The sequence below is a fragment of the Heteronotia binoei genome, chromosome 13 (genome assembly GCF_032191835.1).
Source record: "Heteronotia binoei isolate CCM8104 ecotype False Entrance Well chromosome 13, APGP_CSIRO_Hbin_v1, whole genome shotgun sequence".
Taxonomy (NCBI): domain Eukaryota; kingdom Metazoa; phylum Chordata; class Lepidosauria; order Squamata; family Gekkonidae; genus Heteronotia; species Heteronotia binoei.
In genome coordinates, this window is record NC_083235.1 from 28,984,031 (window position 1) to 28,998,631 (window position 14,601).

The window sequence follows — 14,601 nt, forward strand, 5'->3', positions numbered from 1 at the left end:
AAGTTGGTCTTAAAGGTGAAGTTGACTCCTATTTTGTTTTGTGCTTGCGGCTCATGGTACAATTCGGGGGGGGGGGGTTCTGCAAGTGTGATAAGGATGGCCTCATATCATCTGTTGTGGAACTGCCTTCTATTTGAGTTAGAATTGCATCCATGCCTACACTCTGAAGGATGGGTTGACATGTTAATTAAGGTCCTTGATACACACCCCCTGTGGGTGGTACTCAGAACTTTTTTTGTAGCAGGAACTCCTTTACATATTAGGTCACACACCCCTGATGTAGCTAACCCTCCTGGAGTTTACAGTACATCCTGTACTAAGAACCCTGTAAGCTCCAGGAGGATTGTCTGCATCAGGGGTGTGTGGCCTAATATGCAAAGGAGTTCCTGCTACAAAAAAAGCCCTGGTGACTTAACCATGTTCAGCATAACAGGCAGCCAGGGATCATGGCTACAGATGGGGCACAGTGGCGGAGAGACTGAGCATGCCAAATCTCATTCCTGTCATGCGCACTAGCTTGGTAGCCTCAGGCAATTCCCCCCCACTCCTTCAGCACCATCCCCCTCCTTCATCTATAATATGAGAATAATAAATATTGACCTACCACATTACAGGGTGGCTGTAAGCATTATTGAGATAATGTATGGGGAACATTTGAACACCATAAAGTCCAAAGTACATGTTATGGGGAGACTCATGGGCTCCGCTGACCCATGTCTCTTCGGTAAAATGTAATTGAAAGAGTGCGTGTTGTGATGTCATCGTGTTAGCGTCCTTCTCTTCCCCCCTCCCCTTTTTATTGACTACCGATTGGAGGAGGTAAGGAAACATTAAGGGAATGACATTATGTCACACTGTTTTGTCAATTACACATTATTGGTGTTGGAGGTTGGGAACTTGCACACATTTCCCTGGAACATGCTGTTTAGACCTAAAGATCTTTACAAGCGGGAAGGATTAGTAGCATCACCACTGCCTGTCAGAGGCCTCATTTTCACCAGTGAGGCGTATCTGAAGGAAGGATAGGTTTAATCCACGACGGATTATGAATTCATATTTCATAAGTCTTTATGGTGCTATAAGTCTCATCCTGTTCAGCCTCTGCTGTTTCTCAAACTGTGCCACACCAGAATTCAGGAGGGGTCTCAAGCTATACTCCCTCTAAGCTGTGGAGTCTTGTGAGCAAACATTCTACTTTGTGAGCTACTGGCATTAAAGTTGTGAGCTGCTACTTAAGTTAGGCTGCTCTGGGGCCATTTTTCCTGAGCTAAGACAAAAATTGTGAGCTGGAAGTTAAAAAAGTGAGCTAGCTCACACTAACTCAGCTTAGAGGGAACATTGGTCTCAAGAGCAGTTCTTGAAAGAGCTCTCTCAGTCCCACCTACCTCACAGTGTGTCTGTTGTGGGGAGAGGAAAGGAAAGACTGTAAGCCACTCTGAGATTCCTTTGGGTAGTGAAGTGCAGAGTATAAATCCAATCTCTTCCTCCTCCAATTTATGGAGATTTTTCTTGGGAGAAATCCAGGCAAGCAGAAAACTACTTAGTCAAGGACTTTCGCCTCTTCCCTGACAATTGGTTTTCTATGGGCAGGGAACTTAACATCCTGTTTAAAGTACTGGTGTGTCTGTGGTGTGCCTCTGTATTGGGTATTCTTAGAGAAAAATACTATTTAGCAGAGTTAGAAATGAGTAGCACAGCAGAGAATACAGAGATCATTTGTGTGTTTAAAAGAATATGATTGCTTTACTTAAAACTACAAGGGAGGGTAAACTGGGAGTAAAATAACAGACACTAACTCCTACATCTTGAGTACAAAGCTAGGAATGGCCTCTCTTCTCCAAACTTAGACAAAGGGAGGAAGAGATGCCATAAAATGCAGAATAGGCAATACATTGATTTCCAATCACAGCACTCAGTTACTGGTCATTTAACTACGACCTCCTACAGACTTTGGGGGGGGGGGCTTTCTCTCTAGCTAACAGATAGGTTACAGTAAACACGTCACTTCCTATTGACTAACAGTAACAGCAAGGTTAACTCTATAATTACTGAAGTGTTGCAGACTTGCAAATCCCAACACTCTGTTCCCTAAAGTACTGATGTGTCTGTGGTGTGCCTCTGATCCTTACAAGAATGTATCCTCTCTGCAGGGAAATAAATCTGCCCTATACAACCATTTCTATGGCCAAGCATCCACAAAACAGCACTGCTCAACAAACTTGTGCTTGACTTCTTATGTTTTGTGGACTGTTTGTGGTCACTGGTTAACCAGGGCTGAAGCAAAGTTTGTCATGATTTCTGAATGCTGCCAAGACCATAATAATTAAGTGGTAGTTCTCCCTGGTGAGAAGACTTTCCACACCAGGGCTGCCTGTTTCAAGCACTTGCTGGAACCAGTGTGGAAGTAGTTCACATCGTATGTTTGCTGATGATTGCATCTTTTGCTTTGGTGTATACTTTAGCTTGGTTGTGATCACAAAGCTTGGGCAGATCAATACATCTGGAACTTCCTTGGGGAAATCTCTGAAGAATCTCCCGGCAGTAAGACTCCCTCTTGTGATTCTCTGAAATCCTAATCAGAGCCTCACCTTCTTAAGTCCACATAAGCAATGTTCCCTCTAAGCTGTAGGATCTTGTGAACAGAAATTCTACTTTGTGAACTATTGGCATTAAAGTTGCTAGCTACTGCATAAATTAGTTTGCTCTGGGGTTATCCTTCCTGAGCTAAGATAAAAATGTGTGAGCTGGAGGCTAAAAATCTGTGAGCTAGTTCTCTTCCTGTTCTGTTTGTGGCCCGTGGACACGATTGGTTTGTTACATACACATAATCCGCTATAGAGATGGGTGTATTGGAATGAGGATTGGTGTGCACTTTTTATACACAGTTCTACATCTCAGTTTTAAATTCCAGATCGATCCTCATGCCCTATTTTCAAGGCAGCCACAGAAAGATACACAATACATTGTAAGGCGATATCTCCCTTGAACATTATGACATGATCGCTGACATATTTGTGATGTCATTCCCATTGAAGTTCAAATCCCAGCACCTGTTTTTAAAGGCAGAGAAGTGGCCAAGAAACCAAACATGCTGAAAAAAGGTATGAGAAGAAAGGACATTTGACTAGTTTCATTGCATTTTTATATTGCCCTTTGCAAATCTGGCACAAATAATTGGTTCGGAAGTACAGCAAATTGCAATATAAATGAAATAATTGCATGCAGTTAAACCTCAGACCTTGAGTTCCAGCACTAAGAGAAAACATTACATCTCTTCCAAAAAGTATTCAGACCAAGACTTTGATGGACTGTTAAGGGAGTCCCCTACAGCAGGGGTAGCCAACGGTAGCCCTCCAGATGTTTTTTTGCCTACAACTCCCATCAGCCCCAGCCATTGGCCATGCTGACTGGGGCTGATGGGAGTTGTAGGCAAAAACATCTGGGGAGCTACCGTTGGCCACCCCTGCCCTACAGTTGTGGGTAAAACAACCAAGAATGCCTTTTAAAAAATGCAGGTAGATCTAGTTGAGCAGCCATGTTGGTCTGAAGCAATAGAACAAAGCTGGAGTCCAGTAGCACCTTTTAAGACCAAGTTTTATTCACAATGTAAGCTTTTCTGTGCAAAGCACACTTCATCAGACAACACTGTGAATAAAACTTGGTTGGTCTTAAAGGGACTACTGGACTCCAACATATTTTTAAATATACCTTTTGTTCTCCAAACTTGGTGCTTGGTTGGTACCATCAATGCTTTAATGGTTAAGAAATAAGAGGAACCTTGCTTGACGAACTGTGGTCCATTTAGTTCAGTATCCTGTTTCCCACAGCAGTCAATCAGATTGCCTAAATGTGCCCCCTTCAGACTGGGACACTGAGGCCAAAGCTTTCCCCATTACCTGACATTCACAGGCGTCTGAACATGGAGGTTCCATTTAACCATATGTTGGATAATGTATCTTTCATGGATTTTGTCTTGATTCCATGAAATTCCCCTTTAAAAGTCCGCTTAGCTAGCCGCCATCACTCAATGCATCTTGGAAGCAGTGAGCTTCTTAGCTTTTAAATCAGACATTATCCAAAGAAATACTTTTTGTCTGTCCTGAACCAACTGTCCCCTGAATTCTAGTATTTTGGGAGTGGCTTAAAAACGTCTTTCTCTCTTATTTTTGCACCATGTGTAATTTTATAAAGCTTTATCGTATCTCTTCCTCCCTAACACCCTTTTTTGTAATTTTTCTCAACTGAAAAGAGAGTGAAGGCAAAGCAAACATTATCATCTTTTCCTTGTCGAGAAGGTAAAAAACAGAAGGAAAGAGAACACAGAAAACAAGAAAAAAAATAAAAAGAGAAGGGGAGGGAAATAGGATAAAAAATGAAAGAAAGATAAAAGTAAGAAAAACAGAAATGGACATAAAGGAAAGCAGAAAGAAGAACGCAAAGGGAGAGAGAACAAGAAATACAGAAAAATGAGGGAGAGGAAGAGAAAGAGAAAGAAAGATGTCGCTTCCAGGAGGTCAGAGCGCTGGGCGTTCTCTAGGAAGGAGTCTCAGCCAGTTTTATGGCGTGTTGCATCTTTGTGAGAAACTTCTCTCCCGGTAATCTCCTTGCCCTTCTTAATGTTTGCTTTGCCTTCACTCTCTTTAATAAATGGCTTCTCTGCCAGCACCCGAGCTGCGGTTTATGGCGCCGTCACCTGCGCCTGAACTCGCTGCTGTAATAAAGCAGCATTAAAGGGGGAAGCGGGTGGCACGAGGCCGTTTGTTATTCCCCTCCTGCACTCTGCTCGCGCAGTAACTAATGCAGCCGGGCTGGCGCGAAATGAAAGGAGCCAGCCGGCAAGGAGAGGGGTGGCTGAGCGGGCGGCGGCTGCTGTCAACCTGGGCATCCCGGAAGCCTGGACTCCATCGCTTGCATGGCAGGGATACAGGGGGCAGTCTTAGCCACGGGACATCCAGGCCAGCCCCAAAGAGTGCAGAGTCCCTTTAGTCGTCTTTCAGCAAACAGGCAGCGCTGTGAAAGTCACTGCCATGTTGCTAGCTGGATGCCTGTGAGGGCACTGCAGTATTATCTGGGTATTTTTTGAGAAGTATTATTGCTTGGACTTTGGCCTGTCAATTTCAAGTTGGAAAATTCCTGGAGGTTTGGGGGTGGAGCTTGGGAAGGGAAGGGTTTGGGGAGGAGAAGGATCTTGGCAGGTATGGTTCCACCTTCCAAAGAAGCCATTTTCTCCAGGGGAATTGATATCTGTAGTCTAGAGAGAAGATTGTCAGGTGTATGCTGGAAAATACCTGGAGACTCTGGGGGTGGATCTGGGAGAGGGTGGGGTTTGGGGAGTGGAGGGGCCTCAGCATGATGCAATGCCATAGCTCTCCAGGGGAGCTGATCTCTGCCAGCTGGAGATCAGTTGTAAAAGCAGATCTCCAGGCTCCACTTGGAGACTGGCAACCCTATTAGAGATCTATTATAATTCTGGGAGATCTCCACGCTCCACCTGGAAGTTGGCAACTGTGTATGTCTATCTCAGGCCTCACCTTTTCTTTGCCACACTGAGTGTAAATTGCTTCCCCATTTCCATTTCACTTTCATGGAATCCTCCAATTCAAATGTTATTGCAATGAGAGTTGAAATGACCCCCCTCCCCCCATCCTCGCAGTGTTAAAATCCTCCTCTACGCATTTTGTTGGTGACTATTCAACGAGCGTACAAATATCTGGCAATTATTTCATGTTCAGCTTCAGCATTTGGCATGCTTTGATTATGCAGTAGCCATAAATCAATATTTGACAATATCTGACAGGCGACATGCAGTAACACTCAGCATTTTTGCAGCATCGGAGATATGAGCAACTGATGTTTGAGCTTTCTTTCCTTATAATCCCTAACATGGAATGAGCCTTTTTCCCATGACTGCCACATATGAAGCTGATGTTGTCTTTGAACTATTCCCCCATGACCCCAAGATCCCTTTTCTGAATAGTCAGAACTTGTTCAGATTCCATCAATGTATATATGTGGTTGTATCCTACTAGGCACAGCTTTATGTGCCAAAATGCAAATGAAATTAGACTTGGCCTCAAAGAAAATGTCCCTTGGAACTCAGAAGCCGCAACAGGGAGTCCCAGTGTAGATTAGGGTCATGGTGCTGTAGAAGAGTTATGTAGCTCTTTCTCTTGATGCCATTTCCCTAACTGAATTCCTGCACACATACACCCCAAGCAACCCACTGTTTGTCCTCACAATCCTCTGATGAATCCTCAGAAATAGTATGTAGAACATCACTAGGAAATGTGTGTCCTTTTGTTTTACCTAGACTTGTAGCAAGAGCAATTAACAGGCAACTTTTATTACCTTTTATTTGTTTTCCATGCAAATGCTATCCAGACCAAATGGTCATCCAGTTTATTACACAATTTTGCCATTTGATCCTAACTTTTTTTTTATCAGTTTACACTCTTAACCCACCAGTTATATGTATTTCAGCTCACTGTACCCCATCCCCTCATCTAAAGAAGTATGCATGCATACGAAAGCTTGCATTCTGAATAAAACTTCATTGGTCTTAAAAGTGCTACTTGACTTCTAGTATGTAGAACAGTACAAAGGGCTGCTACCTTGAAAAGATAGCAACATTGGGTAGAACCCCCTTGGGTTCTGCTGGCAGAAAACCTGTCACTGGAAGAGGAGGAGGAGGTGAAGATAGCTTTTCTCAGATCTTCCTCCTCCCTGCAGCCCCCTGAACTGTGATGCATTTTGTTCATGAGGGTCCCCTACCCTCAGAGTGGATTTAAGGGGGAAGCAGCAAGCCGCTAAGGGAAAAAGGCAGGGATATCTGCCTTCAGGGTTCCTTTCTGTGGGATGTTTTGAAGAACGCAACTCCTTGGCCTCTTTCAGAAACCTTTGGGAACTGTTGCTTTGTTTAAGAGCAGAAAAGTTTTGAGACAAATCTCCATTACAGCCCTCAATTTATAGAGAAGTACTAGGTTAACTGTTATGTCTTGCTTCTCCAAGAATCCTTGGACATGTAGTTTGGTGGGAGGGAAAACAAATTATGTCAGCAATCCCTTTCTTCTTCCTTACACAACTGCATCTGGAAGAACATATGGAATTACTGTTAACACCAGTTCAAGGTTTGGGGTGTATATTTTTAGAAACCTCTGTCTGAACTACATCTACTGATTTGAGATGACAAACTGGAGAGAGGGGGTCCAGGATTCCATGTTTATTTGGTACGAGACCTTCCAGAACATAATTGATATGTTTCATTGGGGAATGGCTTCCAAAGGATGTCTGTGATCTCATTTCTCCCTGCAGGGGTCACTCTAGCCCATTCTTCCTTGAGGGGTGTATGCACCCTTCATACCGAATTCTGGCTTTCATGGGCCTTTGCGTCACTCCTCTCCATGCAGTGTGTTCAGCTGAAGTCTGCCCTGTAACCTATCACAAAATAAACACAACATCAGACCAGCTCGTCTATATAGTAACCTCCTTCCATTCAGGGTTCAGCCATCTGCCCCTCCCCCCCGCTATTCTAATCCACCCCCCCATATAGATCGAGCACTAGTGTTTTTTTGTATTTTTCAAGTGCTTTGTGTATTTATGTACATTGTTTTCATTGAGTAAGGGAGATGTCTGGTGTTTTCTAGTTGTAGTCTTTCTCCACATCCCTGTTTTTACCTTGTTCCCCCACCTGCTATGGCAACATGATCTCCAGGCATGTCAAACAGTAAGTGAGGGAGGGAAAGGAGGAGAAAGGATCAAATAGAACAATCATGGCTGCCATGGCATGACTCGATATTCCTAGCAATCACCATCTCCTTAGGTATATTGCAGAGGCATCCACACTGATAATGGAGCTTCTGTGCAGAAGTTTTCCTTTTTCAGCTTGTCATTTTCAGTTTCCTTGCATTTTCCCCTGCTGTGCCACCAAACAGGAGGAGAAGACAGCTTTTCCCAGACCTTCCTCCTCCTTGCAGCCCCCTGAACCATGATGCATTTTTTCCAAGAAGGTCCCCTACCATAAGAGTGGATTTTTGAGGCATTTTTATTAAATCAATAGTTGTCATAGCACTATAATGTCATAGCACTATAATGACGCTATTATAGCACTGTAGCAATCATGGATTTTCATTTTTAAAAAGCTCTCTGGTGGCATGGCAAAGGGAAAATGGCAGCTGTGAGAGGACGACAGAGGGCTTCCCCCATTCTCATCTTCTATTGCTTATGTGTTCATGGTTTTTTTTTCTCCCTCTAGTGGTTAAGTCAATATTACATCACTTTATGTCTGGCATGTCAGCCGATGTAACTTTACTGAATAAAATGCTTAGCTGAACTGTAGCCATCTTTAAACGCTGTTACTAACCATGAGAAAGGACCTTGCATATCAAAGTAGAAAATGCAGATGTTGCCAATGCTTGATGTGAACATTTCTTTCCCTTGATACTAACAAAGGCAGAAATTCCCCTCTTTGAAGATAAGGCGCCTCCAGGGACAGCTGCCTGGCTATCCCCGGAAGACTAGCAGTAACAATAAGATAAGAGGGAGAGACCGTGTGAATCTTTGCACCTCACCTCAGCAATGTTTAGAATTGTGGCTTTGTATAGTTCCCTTTGATGTACCCCAATATAGCCTGCCACCAAATGCTACAATGTATCAGTCTCAATCTTCCTTCGTTCCGACGCTTATGGATTATCAAATAAAGCCTAACTTTGCAACAATTCAAGGTCTGGTTGATTTGAGATCCCATCGTCTGACAATCCTGCAGGTTTAAACTGTGGGCTTTTATGCCAGGCATACAGTGTTGTAATATTGAATTGACCACTAGAGGGAGCAAAAATGCATGTGGAACAGAAATACCTGTCCAAGCAACAGGAGCACACAAGGAAGGGAAATGAGATTGCAGAAAAGTCCCAAAAGAAAAAGATGTCAATGGCTGTGATCACACATATTAAATAATGCTCTTTCAGTACACTTTCCAACTGGATTTTACTGTGTGAACTGGCAAAATTCAGTTGGAAAGTGTATTGAAAGTGGATTGAAACAGAATTATTTAGTGTGCGTGATCGCAGCCAATGTGAGTCAGACTTTTGAAAACTCACACCTTCCTGTTCAGACAATGTGATAACATACTTGGACAACAGTCTTTCCAAAACAATTGCACTCTTCCCAAAAAGACTGGAGCTGAGCAGGTTTGAGGATGGAGTAATGAGGATGGAGAATGGATGATTAGAGTATGACATCATGTGGACACCTCCATGCTCCCGGAAAGCACTATAGTTTGCAAACCACAGTGGGGGGAAACCTCTGTAGGAAAGCAGGTCCTGTTTGTCAATATGGAGGTTGCATTTCTACCTTTCAGTCTGCCCATTCTTCTGCTACATACCTCCTTTGTTATTTGCCTGACACTTCTTTAAAAACCACTTACATGCAGAGTGATTATAACAGCCTATGGCAGAACATTCTGCAGCTTAATTATGTGTTGTGTGGAACGCTTCCTTCAAAGCTGTCCCCCAAATCTGCTATCTGTCAGTTCCAGTGGATGACCCCAAGTTTTGAATTTTGAGAGAGCAGATAACAGTTTCCCACTTTCCCTTTTAATCACGGGCATTATCTGGCCAAACTGAGGTGCTTTAAAGTCCTGCTGGTTTTATTAGGGAGAGATTTAAATGGGTACTTAATGCTCCTATTGAAATCAATCAGGCTTCAAGGTTCTTATCTTGGCCAAATTGTACCCGATCTCATTAAAGGCCCGCCGTGCCTCCTATTCAGTTGCAGGAATTGTGGTGCCTGTTAGTGGATCAATTTAGAGGGTCTTAGTGCAGGCAAGCAGTAGACATCTATGTCTTTCAAACAAGCAAGGTTTCCTGCCTGGGGTTGTAAAAACAAGATGAGGAGAGTTTAGCAGGCCCAAATGGATGGGCCATGTGTTGTACAGGCCTGTAAAGGAGTGTCCCTCTTCTTTAAGGCAATTACGACATCTGGATCCCCTAATGAGCATTAGGAATGGGATCTAAGTGGCCAACTGAACATCTCATGAAGATTTCTGAGGGTGGATGGGCACGTCGCCTGATGTCCCCAGTGTCATCACGTCAGGGATGCTCTGGTTTTGGGGCACACACTGGTTAAATTGGGCTTCAACCAGAGAGTTTGCCCAAAAAACAGGGCATCCCCATACACAATATCCGTGTTTAGGAGAGGGGTTTCCCTCACCGGTCAGGGGGTCCATGGCAGAGAGGAGCCCCTGAAACCAGGGTATCCCCCACTGGGACCTGGGGGCTAGTAACCATACATGACCATGATGTCCAAAGAAGGTGTTGATCTGGCTATGATGTCCACTCCATCCATGATCCCACTGAATATGATGTCCACTCCATCCACTGATCCCACTCCATCCATGATCCCACTCCATCCATGAGTCCCACTGTTTCTCAGGCCTTGGCTTCTTCTCCCCCACCCCAATTGGTTAGTCAACTTGAAAGGGTTGTTGTTTCAATGGTTACTGAGACAATGTATGAGAAATGCTTTGAACTCTCTGCTAAATATTATTATGGGATTTTATTCACTCCACTGGTACAAATTTTATACTAGGAATTTTGGTTCTATAGGGGAGATACCAGTAAGGATCAGGCAGGGCATCTACCTCTGTGCAAACAAGAAAAAATCATTGACGTCCTGGTATTGGAGCAGCTGCTTCCGGTTCTGGATCAGGACAGCAATGCAAAGCAGCACTTCAAACGTGATCTCATCCCGCTCCACAGATGGAAAAGGGTCTGGTGCTTCCTCACCTGTAGGTAGAGAGGATTTTGTATTTATCTTTTGAGTCACAGCGCTGATATAACAGAGTTCAGACAATGCAACGTTTGGAAGAGGGGATCTATTTATTTATTATTTATTAATTAAATTGATATCCAGCCCTTCCCAAACGGGCTCAAGGCAGGTAACATCAAATTAGTAGGTAGGTAGTCACCTGTGCAAGCAGGACTGGATCAACATGTTTTTTGAGGGGGGGGGCAAAATTAAAAAATGATGCCCCTTTTATGGGCCATTCTATCTTATGGTCCCATAGAATACAATGGACTCCATACCCAATTTGTCGCCTCCCCCCCACGTCAGCGCCTGTGGCAAGCACCCCCCTCTGCCTCCCCCTAGATCTGGCCCTGTGTGCAAGCACCAGATGTTTCTGACTCTGGGGTGATGCTGCATCACAGCAGCCTTTTTACGGGATGGTTTGCCATTGCCTTCCCCAGTCATCTACACTTTCCCCCCAGCAAACTGGGCACTCATTTTACCACCCTTGGAAGAATGGAAGGCTGAATCAACCATGAGCCAGCTACCTGAACCCAGCTTCCGCCAGGATCGAACTCAGGTTGTGAGCAGAGAGTTTGAACTGCAGTACTGCAGCTTTACCACTCTGTGCCACGGGGTTCTCTTGAACATCAAATTACATAAACATTAAAAACCAGTCTGTTCATAATCATTAAAACAAATAAAACAATTAGTCATTTAAAAGATGGTGAGATAGATGTAACAATTTAGAATTCCCCCATACACTATGCAGATGGTAACGAGTCACAAGAACTCATGTTGTGTTAAGACTCCAACACAGGGCAGATGGTCAGGGCAGCTTCTATGCAGGGAGGCTGGGTAATTAATGGGATCACCAACCTTTTCCAGCCTGTGAGCACTTTTGGAATTCTGACAGCAGTGGGTGTGCCACAAAATGGCTGCTCCGAAAGGTAGAACCAACTACAAAATGGCTGCTGCAGGAGGCGGAGTCAGGCACAAAATATAAAGTTATGCATAGCCCTAGTAATAACTCATCCACATTTCTAGATGCCTTTTGAACATATTGTTCAAACATTTTCTTGCATACCTTCAAGTCATATAGTGAAGATCCTTGTGCTGTCAAAGTAGTGTTTTTAAAATCTGCACAGCCAATCAGATACCCTGCTCTTGGCCCTGCCTACTTTCTAAAAACAGTTTTGGGGCCCCACAAAAGGTATTAGAGGGTGCCATGGTGCCCCTGGGTACCACATTGGGCAACTCTGCTCTAGCAGACTTCAGTAACAGAAGACCAGAACACAGAGTGGGAATGGTGTGGTGGGAAGAGAAGCTTGATTTTTAAAAAAAACATTACAGTCTGCTCTCTTGGGAGTTTGTTCTTGGCAGCTTTCTGCTTTGCCACCAGAGCCAAAGCAAAAATTTCACACAAATTTAAATGTGACGAACTCTCAGCATTTGCCATCTCCCTCTTTTCTTGAACATTTCCAAATTCTGACTTTTAAACTGGACTGAAAGATGCTGTTTTCTAAAAAGAGTCCATTTTAAATTAACATTAATGTTAAGTATCAGTTTCCCAAATGTATTACTTTTCATTAAAAAATGGGTGTTGGGAGGCAGAAATCCAAAACTGGGTTTTCATGGTATGAAAAATATGATAGGTTTTCTTTGAATAGTGCCTCAAAATCTCTGGCCTAGTGAGAGTGACTTTACCCTTGTGACTGAACCTTTTCTCCTCCATAAAACCACTAGATGTCATAGTATTCACAGGCCGGAATTTGGAAAATAACAGCAACACACTATTGAACATACAAATTGAATTGGAGTACATTTAAATTCAGAGAACTGCAAGTTAGGAGAGTCAGCATGGTACTGCAGCTGTCATGTTAAATTCAGACTTCGGGTATATTGGTTCAAATCCTCCCACAGCCATTAAACCTAGGGCTGCCAAGCCTGGGACGGGGGGTCCCTGGTTTGGCAGGCCCCAACCTGCTGGCATAGAGCAGGCCACCAGAGGAATCCCCGCCCCCAAAGAGCCCCATCGTCATGCGATGTGTCCTGTGCAATGACGTCACTCAGGTGTTGTCATTGCTCGGGGCATGTTGTACCAGGGATGCTCTAGGATTTGCAGTAAAACTCTATGGTACCACAGCGCTAGAGGGACTTAGCAACCCTACCTAAACCTTTGGGGTGGCTTTGGCCCAGTTGCTATCTCTTGGCTTGATTATCTCATCAGGGTGCCGTGAGGAAAGAATTGTGCCGCACCACATTCTGATTTTCTGAACCGCACAGAAAATCAAAGTGTAATAAGCATTTTCTTTAAAATGTTCCCTCCGCATTCATTTCAGCTCCGTTTAACTAATTAAAGCTGCCTACTCCACAGCCCAAACCACCATCTTCAGACTCAGTGGGTTGTGATCCCTCTGAGATGTTCCTTTGGATCTGATCAGGGCTGTAGCTTAACGCATGGAGAATGGCCATTGGAAGTCATGAGATAGTTGGAATGCCCATAGGAATGCATGGGATTTCAGAATGACCATCAGAATTCATTCTACCACAAACTGGGAGCAGCAGGAAGCCCCACTGAAGTGGGTCCCCAGCACCCCCGCCCCAAGGATAATTTGGTTCCTACACAGTTGATCTTTAGGAACTCCCCCTCCCCTCCAATGGCCAAACGGGAAAGAGCTCAAACTTCCCAGCCTTAGAATAATGCCATTTTCTGCCCTTCCTATGACTTGACCCTGGGGATCTTACTTAACAAAGAGCACAAGACTTACCTTCCCTGCGGGTCAGCCATATCCAAGGTGCAAAATTGACCTTCTCAGCTTCCAAGGCACTGATCTCCAGGACCCTGATGGCATCTGAGGTGTCTAGGTCTTTCTGGAAACGTAGCATTAGCCACCTGGTAAAGGAGCATGGAGGGGTGTTTACAAGAGAAGACCAACATGCAAAGACCTTCAGACTGTTCCCTAAAACTGATACAATCCCACTTGTAAGAGTCTTAACGCCAAACTACCTGTTTGAGTTTTTAACAAGCCAGGTCCTTGGAACCATCTTGGGTTCTCTTCAAGGATACAGCTGCAAGGAACTGCTATTTAAAATGAAGTAAGAAGATCCCATTTTGACTTGGAACACCACTATGGGGGCAGGAAGAGTTCCTGTCCCCTGTTGTTTCCCCATGCTGAAACAGTGCTGGGATTACAATTTATCTCAAGACAGGCCCATAGCTAACCATGAGCCCACAGGGCCTGGACCCTTGACAGTATTTTGGAAGACCCACCCCCATCCCAGTGCTGCACCCCTCCTTTGTGATCTAAATTCCATGAGAGGGGCTTGCAGGAGCAGCCACTGTCCCCTCACACCATTCAAAGGGCCCACCAATCTGCTGATTGGCAGGCTCTTTAAACCATGCAGGAGGGAGAGGGATGGCCCCCAGCCTCTCCAGCTTTTGCACTCCTTCCATGGGCCCCTCCCCAGTGGCCCTCTTGCGGTCCCCTCCCCCTGTGGCCCCTACCTGTCTCAAGGTGACAGAAATTGGTTCACCACCTGGAGAAAATGGCCACTTTGGGATGTGGACTCTGGCATGGTACCCCACTAAAGTCCCTCTCCTCCCCAAATCCTGCCCTTCCCAAACTCCTCCCCCCCAAATCTCCAGGAATTTCTCAACCGAGAGTTGACAAGCCAGGTATGGAGCTATTTCTGAGCCCAAACTGGCTCTCCTTTATTTTATTTTTGTTTTGGTATTTTCTATATTTTTGTGTATGTGTGCATACATGTGTCAAGTCATGGTGACTTCTGGCAACCCCTTCAGGAGCATGGATGGTG

The 14,601-nt window shown here is 44.4% G+C and overlaps 1 protein-coding gene across 2 annotated transcripts in view; it reads right to left on the minus strand.

The window, feature by feature from the left end:
• Nucleotides 1-7,204: 7,204 nt before the first annotated feature.
• Nucleotides 7,205-14,601, minus strand: part of LOC132581201 (TBC1 domain family member 15-like) — a 47,729-nt gene continuing 40,332 nt past the window's right edge. For both annotated transcript variants that reach the window (XM_060252345.1, XM_060252344.1), the window contains 3 exons: nucleotides 13,554-13,678; nucleotides 10,637-10,781; nucleotides 7,205-7,434 (listed from right to left, as the gene is read on the minus strand). In XM_060252345.1, coding sequence (XP_060108328.1) covers nucleotides 7,389-7,434; nucleotides 10,637-10,781; nucleotides 13,554-13,678 — 316 coding nt within the window. In that variant the 3' untranslated portion in view covers nucleotides 7,205-7,388. The remainder of the gene's footprint in view (nucleotides 7,435-10,636; nucleotides 10,782-13,553; nucleotides 13,679-14,601) is intronic.